Below are 26,964 nucleotides of genomic sequence, written 5' to 3' on the forward strand. Positions count from 1 at the left end.
GTACAAGTTGTTTGATTTGTGGCATGCTGGTGATTGGTGAAGCTATATATATCGTAGTCGAATATTTATTAATAGGGCCAGTTGGTTCCTTGTCACCAGCCACAAAGTTTGACGTTTGAATAGAAATTGGCCGGTTCGTAGAATATGAGGAGGCCATTAAGTTTAAGGGACCAGTTCACAAAAAAAAATAATAATAATAAAAATTTAGAGGACCATTTCCCACTAACTAAAGGTCGGTCCTAGATATTTTACTTGATTCCTCTGTCAATTAATTAACAACTCTTACGTCAATTAATTTTTGCTGTTTGTTTATATATTTTACCTAGAAACTTATTTTCAGTTCGTCCTAAGAGGAGGCATGCGTGTCTGTTTGGAATAAAATTGGAACGGTACACATTATGAGGGGAATTAGTATGTGAACTTTAATTGAAATATATGTTTAGTTTAACTTAATTAAGGTAGATGTTCCTACTTTCTTATATTCAAGCCAAATCTGTTTTGTGAGGAGCTTTAGCCCAACTAATATTAAGCCTCTCCTTTAATTTTTCAAATGTGAGTTGTGAGGGAATATGATAGATGTGTGAATATATCGCCAAAAAAAAAATCAAAATCTATTTTATGGGGAAAAATTAGATTTAACTTTTTTGGGTAACACCAATAGATTTAACTTTAATTAAATAAAATGACGTCCGAGTTAATCCGAACTTGTCCTTATATTTAATCCGTGTCTGTCATATAGATAATTATCGATTCATACGCAATATAATGAAAAGCTTCTTATTGAAACATTCATTTTTGTTTGGCTACGTACCCTGAAAGTTATCTTCAAAATATAACTGGGTTTGCCTAAACTGATTAACCATATGAGTTGAGCTAATATAAAAAATTATTTTTATGAGAAAAAAATGTGAGGGGAGCTGAGGTCAACAATTTTAATATTAATTGTTGTTTACTTACTTTTAAATTTAAGTTCCACATGTTTTGATTTGACTAAAATATATTAATTCTGCGAGCATGAGTATGTAAATGTTCTTATTGATAAAGATAAGCATAAAACTGAAATTTTCAAAAGTTTGCCAGCAAGTTATTTAACCAAGATAAGCTAAGACAAGTCAGAAATAAAAATATCGCTGCAAAAATAGATTTGACAAGCTTACGCATATCTTTATAATTAAGTTGATCCATTGTCTTTTGACAGATCAGATGCGTCAAGGAATAAAACCTCATCTAGTTTGTCCCGAAAACACATAAATAAATATCGATAGAAATTTTTCTTAGTAAAATAATATATGTTTGAGATAAGGGAAAGCGACAGAAGTGGGATAACATAGAACAGGACACAAATACTTGTTAATTGTTTGAATTTCATGGCCTACTGTTAATTATTTGATGTTAAAGTCAAGCGTATCCCTATCTGCAAGGAAGCATTAACTGCAACTGCAAGTTTAATGAAATTTGTCTCCCCACCTAATGTTCAGTTATTGTTATTTATTATATTTCCCTGTTACAAATAATTTATATATGCATGGTTCTATACAATATTGCAACGGATAGCGTTCATTCTTTAATCCAATTGTTGACCGAGAAGGGGATTTGATAATGATACTGTGATTAAATCAAGACGTTGAAAATGTCAAAAGTCTAAAGTTTAGTCGAATTTGTAGATTCATTAATCATAAAGATATGGAGAATAAGATAACATAACGATGTATGGAAGTCAATGATGTGGGAATCATATTTTGTCCTTTGAAAACATCAAACTATAATTTCTTGCTTAAGAGGATTAATATGTAGAGATGCTTCGTGTCTCTCTGGGAAAAATGTCAAAGGTCGGCCTGGTGAACCTGTAACATATATTATCTCCGATCTTTAATATAAAATATAGTTGATTAATTTAAGTAGACTAATAAAGTACTACCTCTGATCCTTAATATAACACCCTGTTTGACTTTTATTTTGGTTCTAAATATAAGACTCTAATTTACTTTGTCTATCATATTTATACTTTTTTTTTCCCAAAGTAGCCATTCTAACAATGATAGTTCTAGTCAATACACTTGATTAGTAAGGATATTTTAAGAAAGACAACACCTATTTAGGACAAATAACTAACTCAACTTACTTCCTTAATCTTCTCAAATTAGTCAACTAGCTCTTATAATTAGGATTGGAGGTAGTATGTTAACTTAGTTATTTCTAATAAATATATGTTGTCTTCTCTAAAATATCTTTACTAATTATGTGTATTAACCAGAACTACCATTTCATGAAACATCTAACGTATGCAATTACTATAAGGCATACCTAAAAAAATATAGATAAAGATGATAGACAAAATAGATTGGGGTTTTATATTTAGTACTAAATTAAAAGTCAAACTAGTTTTTATATTAAGAATCGAATATAGTATGCAATATGGAATGTATCATACTAGTACAACTTGAGATCGATCCATAAAACAATTAAATTAAGTATGAGGAATATAAACCCGATCGATCCGCAGGTTCGTGGTCGATCGCTGGCTCAATGATTTATGTGGAATCCGAAGTTTCTATAGTTTCTCCCGTAAATTGCTTGAATCCTCCTGATGGCGCGTTAAGTGTTCACCACCAGGAGGATGTAAGCAATTTTTTTTTAATACTCATTAATATTCGTTATTATCCACTCACTTGGTTTCTCTTTAATTATCCGTAGTTTTACTACTTTAATTATCCACTCACTTGGTTTCTCTTTCCTCATAAATAAGGGTGTGCTGAAAATAAGTTGGAATTTATTTTTATATTTAATATTTTTGACTAATTTTAACGAATTTTATTCACATAATTTGGTTATTTATATCTTATAAAAGAGGCTGAAGCCGTTGGCGGGGGGCTGAAGAGGGTAATTTTTATCGTGATGAATGACAATGCTGGATAATAACAAATTACACATTCTCAAATCAACATTTGTTTTCCTTGCTCTTCGTTAATTATTAATCTAATATCTTTATCACTCTTTTGGTGTTCGACGTTGTTGCCCAAATGCAAACCTATTAGAATGACGATATATATGGGCCAGCTTAAATACAAACCCAATGGTCAAATATTTTGCCACGGCATATCTTTGCATTTTTTAAACTTAAGATCAGTTAGTCATATTAATTTTTCATGAGCTCTAGCAGAGCATTGGTTAGTAAAAATGATTATCATTGTGAGTTTGCTCGTTATAATATTAAAAATGCTGGAAAGAATCTAATTTTTATATTTAACTAAATACAAATGAAAATGAAGAGGCCTTATTGAGAATTATATATAATTTTCCCCATCCCCTTTCCTTTTCCTTATAGCTTCTCCTTTCGACGTACTCCACCATCATAATTTATTGCGAGTAATAATTTTTTATATCAATAAAAACAGCAATTTTTTGGCCCAAAAAATATACAAATCACTCAACTCAAATCATCATATAACAATTAATATTCCGTGTCCCGCCCCCAAATTGGCTTTTCATTAATCAAGCAACTGTAGTTTTACTCTATTATCTTTTTCAATGTTTTAACTAAATAAACGTACAAGCTTGGCCTGTATTTTATTATTTCTGTTGTCACGATTTGCTTACAATCTAATACTATTAAAATCACATTAGAAGGAGTTGGGGTCCGTGTAATGGGCATGCTAGAAATGCAAGGATATATCAAATTAATTAATTAAACTGATTATTTTCAACGAAAGAATTTGAGAGTTGTTCTTGATGGGGTCCTTTCTCACAATTTTCCTAATTGTAATTGGAGAGGAATTTAGGAATTAAGAGCCTGGAAGAAATGAAATTTGATATAAGGCATTTAGAAGGCAACTCCAGTATTTGGAACGAAGTAAAGAGAAGACAAGCAAATGAGCTAAATACATGAAGGGAGAAATATAATAAAATTACAAATGAGCTAGTGCACAGTGCAGAGGATTTGTCTTTGTATCCTATTTGTTTATAAAATAATCATTTTGTCAAAACTACATGCCATATATATATATATGTTATTTACTAACCTATTTGTTTATCGATTAACATTATTCCATGTTAATCAAAAGAGGGTGGTAATAGTCTTTGAGAAGAATATTACGTAAATTTACAAATGTGAAGATCCATATTGTTTTTAAATTGTCAACATGTTATCACATATAAAAATGTATTTAAATTATGATTTTTTAATCAGATAATTTTATATGTTATAAAATCATATCCTTGATAAATACACAAAATAAAGAATTTGAGCCAACGTCCCCAACGCCCCCCCCCAAAAAAAAAAAAAGAAACTTCATTGTTAGCTTGGTACTTAATTATACAAATTGCATGTGGTTAATGGCTTTAATTTGTTACTTAAAGTTTCCCAATTTCTAGAATTTTGACAGTTGATATTAAATGTCAATTTTAAAGGCCTTCTAATTTAAATTGAGCCAGACCATCGATTTCAAAAAAAAAAAATTACAATCATACAAACAAAAACTAAAGAGTAATAATTATAGGATTAAACTTTTATTATAGTTGATGACAAACTGACGAGAATAATCAAGTTTGCCACGTAATTAAGATGCAAGGCACTAGCCTGCTCCTACAACTTATTCCATACATGATAGCAGCAAGAGAGGCTGCAGTCACAGTCTAGTAGTGCGATAAAAGGCGATACAGAACCTCCGACGCAGATTTCATCATGGCAACCAATGGTGCACGAACAACATTAAAAGCTTGAGAAGCATGGCATATGATCTGATCGCTATACCTAGACATTTTGTCATAGTCATAGCTCCATAACATAACCCCACCAAACTTCGAAGAGGTTTCTATCTGCGGAAGAATCCCATTGTTGAGCGTATCCATCGGGACATAACCACCGGCACTGCCATTGGCAGCGGGAGACGCGGGGAGCCCGACATAGAACTTGGTGGCGGTGAAGGTGGTGGTCCACTGGTTCCATGAATTTATCAGTTTTTGAGTGTCTCCATCATCAGTGTATTGGCAGGGAGGGTTGTTGTAGAACTGGACTCAGATGTAATCGAAGAGGCCAATGGTAATGGCTGTGTTTAAGTAGTAATCTGGGATTGGACATTGTGGTGTTGCTGATAAGTAAAATTTCTTTTGTTGGGTGTATGCGTAAAGCTCTTTAAGAAGGACATCCCAGTACAAGTTTGTACCTCCTTCGATGTCAAAATCAATGCCATCTAAGGCCACGAGTCCTAGGAGACCTGGGCTTTGGCCACTGAGGTAGTAGGTCCACAGGTGGGAGGTAAATTGTTTGGCTTCTTCAGCTGAAGTAAGGGAATAGGAGCCAGAAGCTCCTCTGAGAGAAAGGAAGATTTTGACGCCCAGGCTTTGGCAACTGGCTATTTGGGAGGCATATTTAGTACAAGGGACACCCCAGGACCAATGACAGTGTCCTGCTAGGTTTATGTCTAGAGTTTGGCCATTGCCGAATGTGTTCATGAACGCTATGTTGATGATCTCGTACTTTTTGGTTTGGCATGCTGCATCCAACTCTCCTTCATTCACATTCTGGCCCTAATAAGTGACAATTGGGCAACTTTGGGATGAGCTCAAGTGAGAGAGAAGCAACAAGGGCCAAAGGAGGAGGACCAAAGCTTGTGTTTTGGAAGCCATGGGGGTAAGGTTGAGAGAAGAAAAAGGCAATGCTTTCTTGTTGATTGCAAGAGCAAGAGAAACAGCCAACTTATAATGGGCTAGCTAGGGTCAGGGTCATTAACGTCAAATACTTAATTTTCATTTTTCCTCTTTTTATGCTCCTTGCCAACGTCAAATACTTATACTGTTCACATGTATGACTAGGAAAGGAAATGAATCATATTAAACTTTGTAGCTGCCAAGAACTTAGCCTTGTGATTCAAAAAACCAATGAACCCGTGCGGTAGATGGATTCTGCTTTTCACTATAAAGAATAAAATCTAGATAGGGGCAAGATTTTTACGTAGCCACTGTTTCTATAAGAAGCCAGCCATGCGACCAACAAATGGTCGATCTTTGTATTACATGTGATTTGGATGGGGATGTGTTTCTTTTATCTTCTAGTTTATGAGATTTTGATCACCACTCTAACGTCGGAAAGGTTTTCTTGAAAAGGGAACCTTATAAAGTGTTGGTTTCCTAACTCCTAATTTTTAAAAGGGAGAATTAATTTAGAGTTCCTTATAATTTATCTCAATTTTGTATCAGGTCCTTGAATTTTTTTTTATTGGATCATTTAATTTTTCACCGTTAGAGTTGTTAGTCCCTACAGTTTAAATTTGTTAAATAAGTATTAACACTGTTAAGAATTTCTGTTAAAAAGCACTGTCCACTTGATTGCCACTTCTAGAAACATCATCTTCTCTTCTGGTTAGTATCGTCTCGATTCATTGCAATGCCAGGACCAAGCTCTCCTCTCTCTCTTTTCTTATTCATCAACATCTCCCCTACCATTCTTGAACGACACCATTGTAAAACTGTACCTAGAAATGAATTCATAGATGAGAAGGGATTGGCAGTCCAGTTTGACATGATAACCAAGGAAGTGGACAAGTTGACTTGGCAATGACTCAAACCCTGTTGAGGATTTAGTCTAGTTTAGTTTTGGAGAAGTTGTTGGTTACTTCCTTGATCTCTTTGTTTTTCTATTACTAAAATAGGGGCTTCAGTAAAAATAGAATTGTTTTTCGGTGTTCCTGACAACTCTTTGGCCATTTGAATATCATTACCTTTATTTTCAAAGGCATTAGAAAATTGTTTAGAACCAATGCACCTTTACTTTTGTGCTTAAACATTGATCTGTGAAGCATCTACATGGCATGGCCAAGATTCTGGGTCCTATTTTTTGCTTTACCATGACAATAATATTTCGTTTGGTTAAAGGACCTCCAATACATTTTATGAGGTTGCGTCCATCAAAACTGTAAAATAATTTTCATTCATTAGAAGAAGTTTCAAATGGCCTCAAGTTGGACGGAGAAAGAGATGTGACGGTAGGGAGGTGTTATGGTGAGATGAGAAGAAATTGTGAGCCATTTATAAGTTGAGAGAGAATGGAGGAGAAGAGGAGGAATGAGCAAAAGGAGAGAGGAGAGCTTGTCACGGGGGAAGAAAATGCAAACAGAAGATAAGAGGATGCTTTTAGACATGGCTTTTTATTGTTGAGCAGGCCGTGTCTTGTAACGGAAATTCTCAACGGTGTCAATACTTAATTAACAGATTTAAACTGTTGGAACTAACAGCTCTAATAGTAGAAAGTTAAAATTCCCAATAAAAAGAAAAATAAATTTAAAAACCTGATTTAAAATTGAAATAAATTATAAGAACCTCTAAATTAGTTGTTTTTTTAAAAAAAGTGGTCCTTCTAAAGATTTATGCGCTCATTGAGAGACAACCAACGAGAGACGGCCTATTAAATTTTAGTACACACATGTTAAATGAGTATATTATTTCAAACTTGCAATTCCCTATTGATTCTTATCTCCAAGAAGAATGCAAAATTGACACGATTGGTTGATGACATCCATATATCTAACGCGTTTAAATTAATAAAATGTACGCGTGCGCGCGTGAGAGAGAGAAAGAGACGGCTACTCCTATTAAGTCGCTCTGTTCTTAATCTAAGCAACAGTTTATCTTTCTGCACTTCAAAGTTAACCCTAATTGGAGAAGGATAGCAGCATTGTTTACAGCAAAATACACAACTCGTAAATGGTGAAAAGTGGGACCCATTCTATCAAATGTTGAGTATAGAACCAATCAAGAAACCGTACGTGTCTCTCGTTTTAAAAGCAGCTTTGAAACGGCAACAGCATTTATCTAAGCAACAATATTTATCTAAACTACTTCTAATATGTTCACACAGACAAAATTTTTTTTAACTGTATTAATTTTTTATTAAAATATAATAACTATTTAATTTTACCTTATTTAATATCTACATTTTTAAAAAAAACTATCTATAATATAATAAATAAAGAATAAAATAATATACTCATACTAAAAATTTAATAAAATAACTTATAAATAAGATTAAGAAAAACCTTCTCTTTATCTTATAAATAAGATCAAAGAAGTATATCAAACGAGATCAACCAAATATCGATATGGATGCTTGGTAAGATTTCTTGTCATGGAGTATAATATTAAAGATTAAATTTATTTCTATTAATTCCTTATCCAAAATAATTAAAGTGTATTCCCTCCGTCCCCCTTTTATTTTAATCGTCACTTTCAAAAGATTACTGCTATATATTTGTTTGTCACCTCATGCTACTTTCCTATTTTTTATTATAAGATCTAATTTTTTAAATGAGTTTGTCTCTTTCTATAAGATCATCTTTAAATTTTTCTGAGTATTTAATACAGTATTACTTATTTTATCTTGAGAAAACCATATTGAAGGTACATATACTTTCTCTCAATTTTTAATTTGGTACCTATGTGTTTTTTTCCCTTTAGTTAAACATTTAATTTTATCTTTTTAGCAACATTAGTTCTTGTAACTTTGTTCTATTGATATTTTTAGTCTCTACATAAGGATTAATGATGTTAATAGAGGAAAAATAAAGATTTAGTTAATAACAAAAACACATAGGTACCAAATTGAAAATTGAAAAAAAAGTATAGGTACCTCCAATATGGTTTTCCCTTTTATCTTTAATTTAATATATTTAACACGTTCTCTTTCTTCATTTATCTTACTATTATTCTTTTATATTTATCTATTTACATATATATAGGGATATATTTGAAAAAAAAATATTTGCTGCATATTAATTACTTTTAACTAATTTTAATTATTTTTTTAAACTACAGAATTTAATTTAAAAAAATTTATAATAAGAGACAGAGTAACAATTGTTTGAAACAACAGGCACATCATTCGTTTACGAGGACAAAAACGTGAAGAATGAATAAATATAAAGCAGCCGATTGTTGAGACTGTGCGATGTGGGAGCCACGTCTAATCTAACTGGGCCTTCTGCTGATTCACGTGATGGAGAGTTGGAGGCTAGCGAGGGATGCATTCGGCCGTATTCTGAGATATGGATGGGTACATCGAATCCCGTGTCAAGTAAGACACAAGTGATCCTTTGATTTGGCAGTAGAGGTATTTAGATAAGATTAAAACTATAATTTCAAAAATATTTTTATGGTATATAAAATAAATATATAAAAAATTTGTTTCAATTTATGAAAAAATACTTTTAAAAAGTGATTATTGAAGTATCTAAATATCTTAGTGTCACGACTCATAATTGCTTACCCCATTACATGACACGGTGTATGTGTGTGTATATGTATTGGCAAAAAAAAAATGTATATACTCTTGGGTAATCCACAGTCCTGATATGATATTTCTTTTTTGGACTTCCCAGGTAAAATAATTAATCAACCACCTATAGATTTACCCTATTGTAGATTTACTCTATCATCTACATCAGGGCTCAACTAGACATGATGATTGTGGTTGGTGAGCACAAACTAATAAATAATGCCGTTGAGCTATGGGTCTGCTTTGATTTGTGTTGTTAATACCAGGATTTTGTTTTTTTTTACCAGAGGTGTTGTTAATACCAGGATTGCCAAAAACATCCAAATCAACAAGAAACAAAAGTTAAAACCTCAAAAGAATAATATCACGTACATACTCAGTTGAAGTTTATACTTCATTCTGGTCTTTAATATAAGACATAATCAACTAATTTGAAGAGATTAATAAAATTATTAAATTGTTTAATCATAACATATATTATATGACTTTTTTGAGCTACTTATATAGATTGTTAGATTATATCTCAATTTATAAGTGAAACAAATTAGTTTGGAGGAAAATAATAAATATAAATACTCCTCTGGTTCTTAATATAAGACCCTTTTTGTAGTGTAAACTATATTACAATTTTACACTATAAAAAAAGTTTTATATTTAGGACCGGATGAATAGTTTAAAATAATTTAATATTTTTTTAATCTATTCAAATTAGTTAATTAAATCTTATATTAAAAATCAAAATTAGTGTACGATGTAGTTTGTAGTTTAAATTGTTGAGTAAATAACGTGATCAACTTAGAGATTCAGTAACAGTCAAATAAACGCGGACGATGTTTTCTCATTAATTGTATCATGGTGCAATTAATTAGACGCCGCCTATGTTTTTATTCATTGTATTTTCTTTTCTAAAGTATTCCACGTTCTTCTTATGGAGCTAGTTAGCCAAACAACTGTTTCGTTACTGTCACTATTTTTCTAATAAATTGTTTTTTTTCTTCAAAATTTTTTCTTTAATTCTCACTTGAGAAAAATTTCTTGAGTTATGTGCATTTTTTTTTCCATTTCTTCAATTTTTGTATAGTTTGTTAACAAATTTATAGATTAAAATCGATATATTTTAAAGAAAATTTTAATTCATTTTGGTAATGCACCCCCTCACCAGACGTCATCTAATGACGGTACCCGAGGGTAAAACGATAGATTGTCATGGGGCTGCGAAATTGGAAAATTAGTGATCAATTATACTTTGCCTTTGAGACGGTTTTTAACGAACTTGGCTTCTCTCTTTTTTGGTTACGGTCCCTGCCTTCTTTTACCCTGAAACCACACCGTTTTGGGATAAAATGGGGTGATAAATATGTACTTTTCTAAGGATCATTTAACAAAGTGAAATATTTTTTACTGGCACCCAGTATCTTAAAATAATTTTTTTATGTACATAGTACTCTAAAACACTTATTAAAATGGTTTATTTTTTTTATTATACTTATTATATATATAAGAAACAATTTGCTAAGATTTGTTTTTATCAAGTATAAAATATATTGCATAGTTCAATGAATATTTGATGCGATCCTTAATGCCTTGACTACTCCCCATCTTTTATCCAATGATATACTGCAACTTAACCGTGTTTAACGATGGAGATACACAGTAAGAAAGAAAATATTTTCAGACATCCAACTATTTTTAATTATGTCACTATACTTTTTTTCCCCCTCAATATCATGATAATGTGGAGGAGTGAAATGCAAGACCATCGATAAAATTAAGAAACACTTTCTGAACCGAGTGCCTTTCCCCTCTCATATATAGCTCTTCAATTTTTCTTAAGATATACTTCGTTCTAAATATAAAACTTTTTTTATAATATCTATAAGGAAGATTACTTTTTAATATTTTTAATTTAATTTAATCTTGTGTTATACTACTTCCAGTTCTAAATATAAGAACTAATTGATTAATTTGAGCAGATTAAGAAAACAAATTAAGTTAGTTATTTGTAATAAATATGTGTTATCTTTCCTAAAATATCCTTGTTAATCAAGTTTGTTGGTTAGAACTATTATTATTAAAAGGACTATCTTGAGAAAAAATGAATCAATATAAGAGACAAAATAGATTGAGATTTTATATTTAGGACTAAAATAAAAGTCAAGCAAGGTCTTATATTAAAGATCGGAGATAATATATATATATATATATAATTATTAGTTTTTGAAGTCTTTGACTGAATCCTCCCATGCTCAGGTCGTAATACAGCTACTTAACAAAGTAGAGATATATAATAGATTAGTTTATGACAAATACAAAGCGGACAAAGACAAGGGCGTTTTCGATGTCCTGTTCCTTTGTGACGTCGCAATGGACATAGGTAGCAGAAGAAGAGGAAAAAGACGATGACGAATCTGTGATGCTTTTGGAAACGGAGTGACCCAAGTCATCTTGGATATCAGCGATCACCACTTTAGCTCCGTGCTGTGAAAAGAGTCTCGCAGTACACTCGCCAATTCCGCTCGCACCGCCTGTGATCAGAGCCACCTTACCTTCAAGCCTGAAAGTGAATGATTTTACTCACAAGTATACATATTAAAACTTGAAACATATTGGGAAGTTGATAGTCCCATTAACTGATAGATGAGGTTGTAATCTTTGCATACCTTCTCATGGCGACCGAGGCTAACATGGAGGCACTTCCCATGGTGGAGCTTTTGAGCCTTCTTCAATGCCGATCTTCAACTAATACGTCTTAGTTCGATTTTTGCTGTGTGCTATATAACAGAGGACGAGTTGGGCTATTTATGGACAACATATGAATGGTTGATTTCAAACACGGCGAAACCGTGCTTGGAGTGGGCAATAGTAATGTACGGTCGCTCTTTTTTTTTTTTAAGTTTTTTTGGTAGATTGGTTAAATTGTAGAGGAAATCACAAAAAAAGACCCTAAAATTTGAAAAATGTAGATAAAGACCCGTGACAACTTCAATATGAGTTTTGACAATTGTCAATTGTCAAAACCCTTACTGAAGTTGTCATATGTCCCTATCTGTTTTTTTTCAAATTTCAGAATCTTTAATTACGATTTTCTCTAAATTATATACTTTGGTTAATTTTTCTTCCGTCAAGAATTCAAGGTTTTCTGTAATATCCTAAATTTTATTTTAAGATTTAGGTAAAAAAATTCAAAAAAATAACAATAATAAAAAATAATAATATTTTATTATTATAATAAAATAATAATATTTTAATATATATTTAAAAAAAACAGCTTTCCAACAAATTTTGTGGAAAGCTGACAATGGAATTAAGAATTTGGGGAGGAGGATTAAATGCAAGAAGAAAATGAGAGATAAGTGGTTGAAATTGGAGAATAAAAAAAAAGTAGGAAGTAGAAGATAAAGGGCGAGAGAGAAAGAGGAAGAGAGAGAGAGAGAGCAACAGAGAGAGAGCAGCAGCAGAGCTACAGTCCTAATAAAGGAGATGATAAACTTTAAAGATAATCTAGGTAGATAAAATTTCTTCTTTTATCAAAATTTCTTTATGAATATTTTTTATATATTTTAAGCATCCTATTAACAGTATTATTGTGGTAATTAGAGAAAATTTTAAAATTTATATATGAAATAAGTTTTGAGTTTTGGTGTAGATGATCATAAAAATTTAGAGGTAAATGACTAGTTAATTTTAATCAATTTAGATTTGCTTGTTTATTAGTTTTTAGTATTTAAATTAATTTGTTTAGTTGAAAAATCTGTTATATATGACATATATTTTTTTACTGATTAAATTTAAGTTAAATAATTTATTTGAGTTGTTTGATACGTTATTGAGATTTTAATTTATTCTTGTTGCTTTGTGACGTCGCAATGGACGTAGGTAGCAGAAGAAGAGGAAGAGGAGGAAGAAGAAGAAGAATCTGTGATGCTTTTGGAAACTGAGTGACGCAAGTCATGTTGGATATCAGCGATCACCCCTTTAGCTCCGTGCTGCGAAAAGACCCTCGCAGTACACTCGCCAATTCCGCTTGCACCGCCTGTGATCAGAGCCACCTTACCTTCAAGCCTGAAAGTGAATGATTTTACTCACAAGCATACATATTAAAACTTGAAACGTATTGGGGAGTTGATACTCCCATTAACTGGTAGATGAGGTTGTAATCTTTGCATACCTTCTCATGGCGACCGTGGCTAACATGGAGGCACTTCCCATGGTGGAGCTTTTAAGCCTTCTTCAACTAATACGTGTCAGTTCGATTTTTGCTGTGTGCTATATAACAGAGGACGAGGTGGGCTATTTATGGACAACATATGTATGGTTGATTTCAAACACGGCAAAACCGTGCTTGGAGTGGGCAATAGTCATGTACGGTCGCCTTTTTTTTTTTGTTCTTGGTAGATTTGTTTAAATTATATGCTTTGGTTAATTTTTCTTCAGTAAAGACTTCAAGGTCTCTCTTTCGAAAGTAATTGGCCAAGGTATTTCTTGATGACAAGTGCTACTTTTTTGTCAATGATTTTCTCGTTTTTCTTGAACATTCCCCCCCCCCCTCTAAGGTCTCAGGGAAAGTTTGTTGTTCAAAGTTAGTATTTTCTTGTAGTGCTTGAGTGGAGCTTTCCACGAAACTGCACTAATTTGAAACTAGAGCGCAGATGATATTTCTAGCTTGAAGCTTTGGACGTAAACTTTGTCTCTGGCGTGTTATAGATTGATTGGAACCTAGAGTAAAAATGATAGTTGTTGCATCTTGGACATGGAGCTTGGGCCATTCAAAATGACGGATCAGATTATGCTTTTCTCTGCCATTTTTTCTAACAATTTACTGCAAAAAATGAAAATCATGGTTGAGAAAAGTCCTGGTATGATTGACAGGAAAAATGAAAGTAAATTCCCGACAATGCCCCAGTATGTTTTCCGAGTTAAAACTTGAATTTTTGTAGATTTCAAAATGAAAGATCACTTATTAGAATGTGTACAAACAAGTTAATTTAATCATATAAAAATTACATGCTCTCAGCAGTTATCTCTAAAAATACTAATAATGGATTCAGTAGCTGCAGCAAGTGAGTACTGTGTCTAGCATTGTCACTCAGCAGTCAAAGAAATGGGTATGATGTGAATGGGTTTTCTGAAATTGCTTGTGTTAGCTATGACAGTGTTTGAGCTTTGGAGAGCCATGGGTGCTGATGAGGTTCAATGCATAGAGAAGGAGAGGGAAGCCTTACTTCGCTTTAAGGCTGCTCATGGGAATGACTCCTCCCTTGGCAGATGGTCTTCATGGGGTAGCAATGAGCACAAGAGAGATTGCTGCGAATGGGAGGGAGTTGTCTGCAACAACCAAACTATCCATGTCAGAAGGCTTCACCTCCCTGCTGATTTCCCACATTTCCGCTTGAAAGGTGAGATCGATGCATCATTGATGGAGTGACAATACCTGATGTATTTGAACTTTAGTTCCAATTATTTTGAAGATAGCCCCATCCCCGAATTCCTTGGGTCTCCCAACCAATTGAGATACCTTGATCTCCATTATTGCCGTTTAACGAGAGCAAATATTCCAACTCAACTTGGACTTCTTTCACATTTACGATATCTCGACCTCTCGGGGAATTGGGTTGAAGGAGCAATGCCTCATCAACTTAGAAACCTCTTGCAATTGCAGTATCTTACCTGTCAAGGAATGGTCTTGAAGGAGCAATACCTCATCAACTTGGAAATCTCATGCATTTGCAGCATCTTGACCTTTCGCCAAATTGTCTTACTGGATCAATACCTTATCAACTTGGAAAGCTCTCACAATTGCAGTATATTGATCTCTCAGACAATACTCTTGAAGGAGCGAGACCTTATCAACTTGGAAATCTCTCTCAATTGCAGTATCTTGGTGTCTCGTGGAATTTAGATCTTACAGGAGTAATACCTTATCAACTCGGGAACCTTTCGAGCTTGCGAAATCTTCTTCTGTACTCTGCAGGTACTCTCATAGCTAAACACCTTACAATTCCTTGTGCTGGTATAACACCACAAATTAAAATAAAAGTGGCAACTCATAAACTTACGAATTGAAAATCATGTAGTACCGAGATTTAACTATAATGACATGAAAATTGTCAATGTCATGTTGTGCATAATCATTATATATTGCAAATAATTATCTATAGCCTGCCACTAATGGAAGGTTTTGAGAAAGTAACATAACCAACTAATCATAAAATATCTCTATCTGTTCTTTTAATGTTTACTTCTAGCTCCTATGTGTGTAAAAATGTAATTATATCTGTTTTCCATAACATCAAGCTAAGCTACCTAGTTCCTTGCTTTCAGCAGGAGAAACTCAGGTGAACATCTTCAAGCTTGAAGGTTGGAGTACATGCAGAGCAAGGGAAATGACATATATGGGCTAAGAGTTTGCTGCTGGAAGACCGACATAACTGATTGCAATGATCAAGTAGTTTTTAATTACTAAATTAAATAATCGAACGTTAGAGCATGTTGTCAAGCTATGAAATACTCCTCCGGTCCTTAATATAAGACCCATTTAACTAATTTGATCAGATTAAGGAAGTTAGGTAAATTAGTTAATTATAATAAATGTGACACATTTTTCCTAAAACACCATAATCATCTTTCTTAATACCCTCTCTCTCTCTTCTACTTGATTATGGTTGAGGGAATATTCATAAGGGTAATTTAGAGAAAATTGATAAATATGAGAAATGGGTCTTATATTTAGGACCAAAACCAACTCAATAATTGGGTCCTATATTAAGGACCGGAGGAGTACTATGTATTGCTGGTTTCATGCTCTGTTTCTGAAATGAGGTGACAGCAACGTGTTGTGGCTCTGCTTTCCATTTCCAACAATGTGTGTTATTTCGAATTCTACTTCGTTATATAATAGACGACTAGGCGGACTATTTATGGGGTACATGTCAATGGTCGATTTCAACTTCAGTCAACCCGTGCTCGGGGTGGCTAATAGTCCGGTCCAATTTAAACCTCTGCCTTTCATTACTTTACATGTGGTCTGTTTCCAGCTCAAGATGAGTTTGCAATTAAGAGAGATATAAGATGGATCGGAACAAAGTTTTCTGACACCCCTCCTGGCTAAGTCGAGTGTAATTAACATGAATATGAAGGATTATTTAAATAAATAGCTTGCTGGTAAATTTTTTTATTTTGCCAACAAAATAGCTTCGTACGAAGTAAATTGATACTGAGACTTTTACTTTGATTTCCATGGGAGCCTTTTAATATACTAATGTATATAAATGTCTTATATTTAGAACCAAAAGAGTATATATGTATGTATGCTTGTTTTCTTATTGAAGTTTGTATTAACTTTCGGTCATTAATAAAAGACTTAATTAACTAATTTGGGAAGATGAATAAAATTACTAAATTACTTACTTATAACATATGTTACATAATCTCTTTAAACTACTTATATAAATATTAGATTATATCTTAACTTATAAATGATGAAAATTAGTTTTGAGAAAAATGATAAATATAAATATGCAATTTAAAATAATTTAGTAACTTTTTGAATTTTGTTAAATTAGTCAATTAAGTATTATACTAAAAATTAGAAACAGTATTTATCAATGAGTGTGGAAGGCACGGTGGCCTCCCATAACTTATTCCATACACGAGTAGTACAAAAGGTTGCTGTCTCACTGGTATTGGGATAAAAGGCGATACAGAAACTCGGAGGCAGATTTCATCATGGCAACCAGTGGCGCACGCACAACTTCAAAAGCCCCAGCATGGGGAGTACAGACGATCTGATCGCTGTACCCAGATAGATAATCAAAGTACCTGCTCCATAACATAACCCCACCAAACTTGGGAGAGGTCTCCACTTTTGGAAGAATCTCGTTGTTGAGCTTATCGATTGGGACATAACCACCGGCACTGCCATTCGCAGCGGCGGACGCCGGTAGGCCGACATAGAACTTGGTGGCTGTGAAGGTGGTGGTCCACTGGTTCCATGAACTTATAAGTTTCTGAGTATCTCCATCATCGGTGTATTCGCACGAAGGGTTGTTGTAGAACTGAATCCAGATGTAGTCAAACAGGCGAGTTCTGATGGCGGCGTCCATGTAATCTGGGATTGGACAATGTGGTGCTGCTGATAAATAAAACTTCTTGATTTGGCGATAAGCGTGAAGGTCTTCCGCAAGATTATCCCAGTACAGGGTTCCACCGACTTGTTCAATGTCAAAATCAATGCCATCTAAGGCCACAAGTCCTACTAGGAGACCTGGCTTTTGGCCAGTGAGGTAGTAGGTCCAGAGGTGGTCTGCAATGTCCTGGGCATCTTTAGCAGAAGAAAGGGTATATTGACCAGAGGCTCCTCCGAGAGAGAGGAAGATTTTGATGCCTTTGCTTTGGCAGTAGGCTATCTGGGAGGCATATCTGGTGCAATCAGGTTCACCGGATGGAGTGTTCCAATTACAATGCCCTGAGAGGTCTATCTTTGGAGGTTGTCCATGGCTGAAGTTGTTCATGAATGCTATGCTGATGATCTCGTACTTTTGGGTGTTACACGCATCTGTTAGCTCCTGTTCACCCCCATTCTGTCCCCATTAGGTGACAATTGGGCAGCCTTGGCCTGAGCTCAAGTGAGAGAGCAGCAAAAAGGGCAATACGTGGATGACCAAAGCTTGTGCTTTGGAAGAAGCCATGGAAGTAGAGGTTGGGAGAGAAGCAAAGGCAATGTGCTTCCTTGGTATAGGACGAGCTACAGAAGCCACCAATTTATATTTGGCTGGGGTTAGGGTTATTAGCGTCAAATTCTATTATTTTACTCATGTAGAGGCAAGGAAATGTATTATTAAATTAAAGTTTATCCTTAGAATAATTAGGACTTTTAGGTATGTAGCACGTGTCATGAATGCACACGGTCCTTGTTAAGTGATAAGACAAGCATTAGAATTAGGTCCAATTTAACCTCACTCAAAGTATTATTTAATTCAAAGTTGCAAACTTGTAATTGCAGTCCTCTATATAAATTAAGAGAGAACGATATGATTGCCAGCTGATGGGGTAGAGAAATGGAATATATATATATATATATATATCACGTTTAAATTCATAGATTATGTAAGAAATATGATGGTACTAAACATATAGGTGATTATTGGTCATGGAATATCGAAAGTTTAAACGTGAAAATCGCATACATCTTTGATTAAATTTATCGCTACTCCTTCCATCTCATATCAGTCACATAAGCATCATCCTTATCTTATTGTTAGACAAAATATCTTTTATATATATGTATATATTTGTGTGTGTGTGTGTGTAAATACACATTCATTCATAGGATGATATATAATAACGTGACAGTGTAATGTCTAATAATATCATTATCACGCTGGCCAAAAAAATAATAATATCATTATATCACAATCGTCATCTCTTTTAATATGTTTTGTCTCCCTCCTAAAGCATCTGCGATACCATTTGGCTGTGCATTCATGAAGGCCCTTAACAACTACATTCTTTCTTATCCTATTCATAAACAAAATTAAAGATACTCACTGCATCATTTTCACCACCTACTCCCGAAAAAATATGTATACAAGAACTTCATAATTAAGAACTCTATATCTAGAGAGTTGTCACTCATACATGCATGTTGCACAAATACCCTTCATTATTTGTCTCTGTGCACGGCCTTTTTTCTTGCAGGTAATCAAAACTTTTGTCCTTAGCGCTGAACATGTTGCGAAGTCGTTTGACAATACAAATAACAACAACAACATATTCTTGTTTATAAATATATATATATATATATATATAATGTGGCTTTAGAACTTCAACCATGTACCAAAAAACCTAGTTCAACAATCCCTCGTAGCGTTCAATTTTGGTTACAAGAGATGGTCAGGTGATAAATTCATCCCTCAAGCAGTTTATGATTGAACATGACCCAAATATTGTAAGATAAAGAAAGTTTTAAAAAATGAAGAAAAAAAAAGATTCACATCGAAAGTTTAATTAACATGACAAGCTTGGCTTTGAATTTATGTTGTGCTAACTACGAGTACAATATCTACTTTTTCAAGTCAGGCTTGTTAGAACGGCTTTCTGTTAACTGTAGGGATTTGAGAGAAATAAGAAGAAAAAAGATGGAAATCAAATGTATTATTCATGATAGAGCACATGTTCATACATTCATTATAACCCACTTGGATTAACACTAACTCCATAACTTATAAGGATTCTTAAGGTGAGAGACCCAAGTTAACCTCTCTCTTTTATGGTGAAGCTTACATTATCTCACACCCTTAACCCATGCAATAAGACCCTATTTATATGGTCTAACTCAATCATCTAATGATATTTTTGCCCTCTCTTAATTCTTTCAGATCCAGTACATGCACCTACTATAAAGAAATGCATCCAGGGCATTTGCCCCTTATAGAGCCCTCTTTCGTCGTCGTTGATTGGTCTATGATCCACCAGCTTTCTTGATATCAATGTCCCGAAAACGACGTGGTTCCAAGGACAGCGTGGCGGGAAGGTTTTGGGGATCAACGAGTCATTAATTAACTCAGTATCGATCTGTGCCAGGCTGGTTTGTGGTCATCTTCGTTAACATGCACATACCAGATCATGCATCGCGATATATGTGAATACTGAATGTCAATTTTAGAACTTTTTCCCCTTTATTTTCGGTTTAAAAAAATTAAATAAAACCTTATATATATATAAAAGAAGAACTTGTGCATGCTACATATGATTAAAGTTGCATTTCATAATGATAACTTGGCAGAGCTGAAGTGAGACAACAGTAAGAAGGACGGAAGTAGGAGGATCGAATCTTGCCTTTTGGAAACCATGAATGAGGATTGATAGAAGAAAAGACTTGCTTTTCTTGTTTAGGACGAGCAACACAAAAAACAAATTCATAATAAGGGCTACAGGTTTATTAAGATCAAGTTCATTAATTTTTTCCCTATGTCTTAGTTTTCTACTTTAGCTGTGATAAAAGAATCTTTGGTGGTCTGGTTACGTGGTAGATTGATCCTATTCCCTATGTTATGAGAGAGCATCGCATGAGATAGAAGATTTACGTGGGAAGCGTGTTAAAGTTGAATTTTTGCAGTCATTAGTTGATTCTGGGAACATAACAGCAACAGGCTAGAGGACTATGCCTGGTTATCGTTATATTTAATTAATTCGATTCCTCTCATTAATGCGAATTGGCCAATGTTTTTTTATCCTAATAATTGCTTCTTGTTACACTGCGTGTGCGGTTGTCAGTGCTTTTCAAAGAAGAATTAATTGTTCGGATATTGCATGGATTCCATATGTCTATACCTTGAGAAGGCATTACAATATGAACTTGAAGCAATCTTCTAAATTACGATCTAGCGATTTTTTGCGCCTAGCTAGCTTTAGTAGCGTGCTTAAAATCATCGATAACTGTTCAGAGTTATAAATATTTCAGAATCTGGTTGAGGATATAATCTCTCCCGCCCTCCAAACACAAACCTGTAACAATGCTTAAAGCACTTTCACAAGAACATCCCGTAATACGAGTTTCCGCCGCCTTCGATCGATATCAAAATCAATGCCATCTAAGACAACGAACGGTTCGAGTATGCAACTCGTCATTGGTTCATCAGCTGAAGAAAGGAAAAGATCGACTACGTAATATCTGACTAAACCTGAACTAACTGTCTGAGAGTTGGGCTTGGGCTGGTTTTCTGCTTCAACAGGCCCCCAACGGTGATGGTATTATAGCGAGACTCGACCTCAAGAGTTGAAATCTCAGAGCATCTAATGGTTTAGTGAAAAGATCTTTCAATTGATATTTTTTTAATAGGTACAAGTATCCTACTATCAGAAGTAATCATATTTAAACTGGAGTTGAAATCTCAGAGCATCTAATGGTTTAGTGAAAAGATCTTTCAATTGGTATTTTTTTCATAGATACAAGTATTTTCATATCAGAAGTAATCATATTTAAAATATGGTTAAATACTAAATATGAGCACCTTTCTTAATAAAAATTTAAATCTTAGTTTATCATATTTTGAAAGACTAACTAACCAGCCCATTCCCATGTGTATACCCAGCTCTTGTTAGTCAATTGCTACAAGCCCAATTATTTAATATATACTGCCCTGGCATATTGTTATAGTCTTTTTGAAATTTTAGAGCTTGTAATATTAATTTGGAAAAATCCCATTAAAATACCCCCAAAATATAGAAATCCCGTAAAGGTGACTCGAATTTGCAACATTTTTTTAATGAATTTCGCACTTGGAAAGATTAAAATAAAAAGGCCCTATTTCAGAGAATTTACACTATTAGAGGAAGAATATAATACCCTTGAAGCAAGTTTGACCGCTTCACACAAACTAAATGACATCGCTAGCGTAGTAATTTCTATGAAACATGTTCGTGACGAGTTATATGAAACATTTCCTTTTTTTACTTTGATTTTTCCAAGTGTGAAACTCAAAAAAATTGTAAATTGGTGAAATGTGCTTCTAGTATAGTAAATTTCTTAAATTTCTTGAAGTATGCTCGTCTACTTTGATTTTTCGAAGAGTCCAATTTGTAACAAAACCTTGCAAACTGTTAATATGAAATGGTGAAACTTATTTCAGGCGCAGTGAACGGTGTAGTAAATCTCCTGAAATATGCCCTTTTATTTGATAGTTTATATATTATTACTTCCGGTCTTTAATATAATATTTCATTTGACTTTTATTTTGGTCTTAAATTTAAGATGTCAATCTATTTTGTCTCTTATATTTTTGTATTTTTTCTCAAAAAAGTTTTTCTAATGATAATAGTTCTAGCCAATATACTTAATTAGTAAGAATATTTTAAGAAAAACAATACATATTCATTACATATAATTAACTTAACTTATTTTCTTTATTTTCTTAAATTAGTTAACAAGTTCTTATAATTAAGAGCGGAGGTAGTATTTTACACCATTTTAATAAAATAGTTTGATGCTCAATAGTTATATAAATATATATATACATATATATATTTATACAGAATTCAGCGGGCGGATCGAGTTCCCCTTTGACCAACTTTTCCCGAAAAAATCTCGGCCGCTGGAGCGTCGGCAGCCTTACTTTTGAAAAGAGCAATGTTATGAAAAAACACTATCTCATGATTCTATTTAAATACACTTGAGCATTTTATTATTTCTGTTGAAATTGGAGTCACCGTTCTAAGTTTTGTATATGTCCAAGGTATTTTTAACGTAATTTTTCTCAAATTTAATTTTTATATTTAATCAAATGAAAATGGAAATGGAAAAATTGAAAAGGCCTTTGACAATTATATTTTTCCCTATCCCATCCCTTTGTCCTCATAGCTTCTCCTTTATTTTTACTGCACCTTCATAATATCATTGAGCGTAATAAAAAATTTTATATAGCTAAAATAACCTTTGAAAAAATCACAAAAAAATCCCTGAAAATTGAAAAATTGCATACAAGGAATCATCCATAAAAATTTTATTATTAGCTTATCAATTGTTGTCAAAACCAACATTAATGTTATAACGGGTTTCTATTTGCAATTTTTTGCTGTCTTTTTTTGTGATTTTCCCATAACTTTTTGGCCCGAAAAGTATTCAAATCACTCTACTCAAATCACAACGAGTAATTTTTCGGCCTGTTGGCTTTTCATTAGTCATAACCAAGCAACTGTAATTTTACTCTATTATCTTTATTAAACATAACTAGGTAGACGTGTCCAAGCTTGGCCTGTATGTCATTATTTCTGTTGTCACGACTTGAGCAAAATCTAATATTAAAATCAGATTATTAGCAGGAGTTGGGGTCTGTGTAGAGGGATTAGGTGGAGAAGCAAGGATGTTAATAATCTCGGTTATTAACAAAGTCTTCGATCTTACGTGAAATTTCGGTTTCTTCCTGATGTGATTTGGTTGTTTTCTAGTTAATAATCTCTTTTGTCAAAAAATGTGATCATCCTATCGGAAGCATCTTAGAAAAACAAAGTATATATGATGAGAAGTTTCACAGTACATATAAAAATAATGGACTAGGGCTTGGGTGATTAAAGCATATAACCACCAATAATATAGCCTAAACAGTGGGTGAAAGAAAGCAACTTATGTACTAGCCAAAAAAATGGACAAATATAATTATCAAAATGGTTAAGACATACTCCATCAAATGGACAGGCCCTTGATGAGCTTGAGTTTAGAGAGGCCAAGTCAAGACATACGTCAAATGGCGCAAAAATGTTACGGTTATTAAGTTAATCGACATTGACAGTTTAATACTATTATGAGTAATAATTTTTCATATCAATAAAATAACAATTTTTTGTCCCCAAAAATTATAGGAATCACTTAAATCATAAATATAAAAATTGATATCATCATTGGCTTCTTCCACTAGTGTCAAGCAACTGTAGTTTTACTCTATTATCTATTAAAGTTTAGCTAGACGTAGACGTACAAGCTCGGCCATTTTCTGTTGTCACAATTTGACCACAATCTAATATATTACCAACCTAATATTACCTCTTATAAGACTTCATTTATAATTTATAAATAAAGTCTTATAATTAGAAACAGAGATAATATTAATACCAGATCCATTATTAGAAAGAGTTGGGTTATGTGTGAAGTGGGTACGAGAGATACTTAAAGATATCAAATTATTTATCCGATCTTAAATATAAGACTCCTTTTATAGTGTAATTTACACTATGAAAAAAATCTTATATTTAAGACCGGAAGAATAATTAATTATATACGTGGCGCCTTGAGTTACGTTACACGTGAAGCTTTGTCGCCATTGATCTTGTGACCATGCGAGGGTGAAATTTCGATTCCCCTCTAATGCGACTTGGTTGTTTCTAGTTGATAATTTCCCTTGTCAAGAAATTAGGCCACTTTGTCGGAAGCATCTTAGAATAATATTAAAGTACAACGATGAGAACTCTCACATATGAAAACAATGGACTAGGGCTAGGGTTGTTAACGTCAAATTTCCTTTTTTCCCTCTTTTCCACAATATGACGAGTGACGACGCAGGCAAATGCCTTGTACATATCTTAGTTGTAATTATCTCTTAGTTGATTCTTGATTCTTACTTATTGTCTCTAGCAACGAGAATATATACAAAAATATTATGCATGGCAACTGCGGATAGGCTTATGGATATTTTAATATAAAGCTGAAAAATATTGTAAGTAATAATTAACAACTACGTTATATTGTACCTCAAAGCATTGCAAAAGATTCATCTTGTCCTCTAGAATAGCCATGCCTCCTTGTGAAGGTAGAAGGAACACGTATTGTAAGTGTCTGGAACTATTTTTGCATACAACAACGCGTTGGTACTTTTAAAGCCTGGCTGATGAGATCCTAAACCGACAAGAAAAGGTGAAGCAATAATGGAATATTAATTTTCATATAGCGCGTTTGGATGAACAGATTGTGTGTGTGTGTGTGTGAGAGAGAGAGAGAGAGAGAGATGATTTGAAAAATCGTCAAATACCAGTGAAAAAAGAAAAAGGTTTTGAGCTTTTCCTAAATATATGGTCATCGAGCAGTTTTTAAAGGTAAATTTAAACTAAAATTTAATACATGCATGTCCTTAGAGAAAATACAAATAAATAATTTGAAGCACAAACATGTGAAATATTTGTCCATATATTGGGGAAAAAAATTATGGCCATTGATAAAAAATATATATTAACAAATGTCAACTAAAACAGAAAAATGTTTTAATATGTTCTTTCAAGGTATGATAGATCATCAAGCATTTTTAGATACAAATCTATATTAAAATTTAAAATATTTTAATCAAGAAAAAAATAGATAAATACTATGAAGTACAAATATGAATATGGTCGCATTATTAATAAAATTAAGTTATGGATATAGCCGAACAAAAAAAAAAAAAACCAACGATGATTGGAAAATAGGAAGAAGTTGTGAGCGAAGGAGCGTAAGTTAACTATGGCCTTGGACGGTGGTCACATTAACGTCGATATATTGTCCGCAAAGTAAAAGGAGTATTATCTTGAAATTTTACTTCTCATAACTTAGCTATGGACAAAAGAACCTATGATTGACCTATAGAAGAAACTATCGCGAGGTAGAAGGACGTTTTTATGTGTCTCATGTTAAAGGCGAAGCTAGCTAGCTAGACATTCCTGGCTTGTATTTTAATATTAGTACCAGAATATTAGAAGGGGCTGGGGCCTAATTAATTAAATAAGTAATGCCGTCGCTTAGTTATGGATGCAAGTTGATTTGTATTAATTAGCTGTGTCAGCTGCACGCACCAGACGGATACGACCGCAAACATCATCAAAATGAACAAGAAACAAAAACTAGTAAAACCTTAAAAGAACAGTATCACGTACCCAAAGTTTTTATTTCTCATTGATGATAACCTGAAGGCTTTCATCACTTGATAAGGAAGAAAGGCACTACCCTCCGACAACTGATTCCATACATGACATAGTAGCCAGAGAGGTTGGAGTCACAGTCTAGTACTGCGATAAAAGGCGATACAGAACCTCCGACGCAGATTTCATCATGGCAACCAACGGAGCGCGGACAACCTTAAGAGCTGCAGGGGCAGTACAGTTGATTTTACCGCTGTACCCGGACAGATAATCGTAGTACCTGCTCCATAACATAACCCCACCAAACTTGGGAGAGGTTTCTACCTGCGGAAGAATCTCCTTGTTGAGCACATCGATCGGGACATAACCACCGGCACTACCATTTGCAGCAGGAGACGCCGGGAGGCCGACATAGAACTTGTTGGCGTTGAAGGTGGCGGTCCACTGGTTCCATGAACTTATAAGTTTCTGAGTATCTCCATCTGTGTATTTGCAGGGAGGGTTGTTGTAGAACTGGACCCAGATGTAGTCAAACAGGCTAGTTCTGATGGCGGTGTCTAAGTAGCAATCTGGTATTGGACATTGTGGTGCTGCTGATAAATAAAAGGTCTTTACTTCCTTATAAGTGTAAAGATCTTTAAGAAGGACATCCCAGTACAAGTTTGAACCAGCTTCGATGTCAAAATCAATGCCATCTAAGGTCACGTTTCCGAGGAGACCTGGGCTTTGGCCACTGAGGTAGTAGGTCCAGAGGTATTGCGCAACCTCCTGGGCGTCTTGAGCTGAAGAAAGGCCATATTGACCAGAGGCTCCTTCGAGTGAAAGGAAGATTTTGATGCCTAGGCCTTGGCAATAGGCTATTTGGGAGGCATATTTAGTGTAAGGGACACCCCAAGACTCAGAACAATGTCCTGAGAGGTCTATATTTGGAGTTTGCCCATTGCCGAATGTGTTCATGAATGCTATGTTGATGATCTCGTACTTTCCGGTGTCGCATGCTGTGCTCAACTCTCCTTCATTCACATTCTGTCCCCAGTAGGTAACAATTGGGTAGCCTTGGGATGAGCTCAAGTGAGAGAGCAGCAATAAGGGTGAAAGGAGGAGGACTAGAGCTTGTGTTTTGGAAGACATGAAAGTAAAGGTTGAGAGAAGCCAAAGGCAATGTGCTTTCTTGTTTTAGCAGGAACAACAGAAACGACCAATTTATAATAATGGGCTAGCTAGGGCTAGGGTCATTAGCGTCAAATTCTATTATTTTTAACTCATGTTGAAGCAAGGAAATGCATAATTAATTAAACTAAATTGATCCTATTCCCTATAAG

The 26,964-nt window shown here is 33.9% G+C and overlaps 1 protein-coding gene across 1 annotated transcript; it reads right to left on the reverse strand.

Annotated features, from left to right (window-relative positions):
• Window positions 1-4,632: 4,632 nt before the first annotated feature.
• On the reverse strand, window positions 4,633-26,773 carry LOC114730371 (hevamine-A-like). Its single transcript, XM_028917430.1, has 3 exons — window positions 25,959-26,773; window positions 17,031-17,119; window positions 4,633-4,718 (listed from the first exon to the last, which is right to left on the reverse strand). The coding sequence occupies exons 1-3, from the start codon at window positions 26,771-26,773 to the stop codon at window positions 4,633-4,635; spliced, it is 990 nt and encodes a 329-aa protein (XP_028773263.1).
• Window positions 26,774-26,964: the final 191 nt, after the last annotated feature.

This window comes from Neltuma alba, unplaced genomic scaffold, assembly GCF_004799145.2.
Source record: "Neltuma alba isolate B1F8T4 unplaced genomic scaffold, ASM479914v2 tig00012729_pilon, whole genome shotgun sequence".
Lineage (NCBI taxonomy): Eukaryota > Viridiplantae > Streptophyta > Magnoliopsida > Fabales > Fabaceae > Neltuma > Neltuma alba.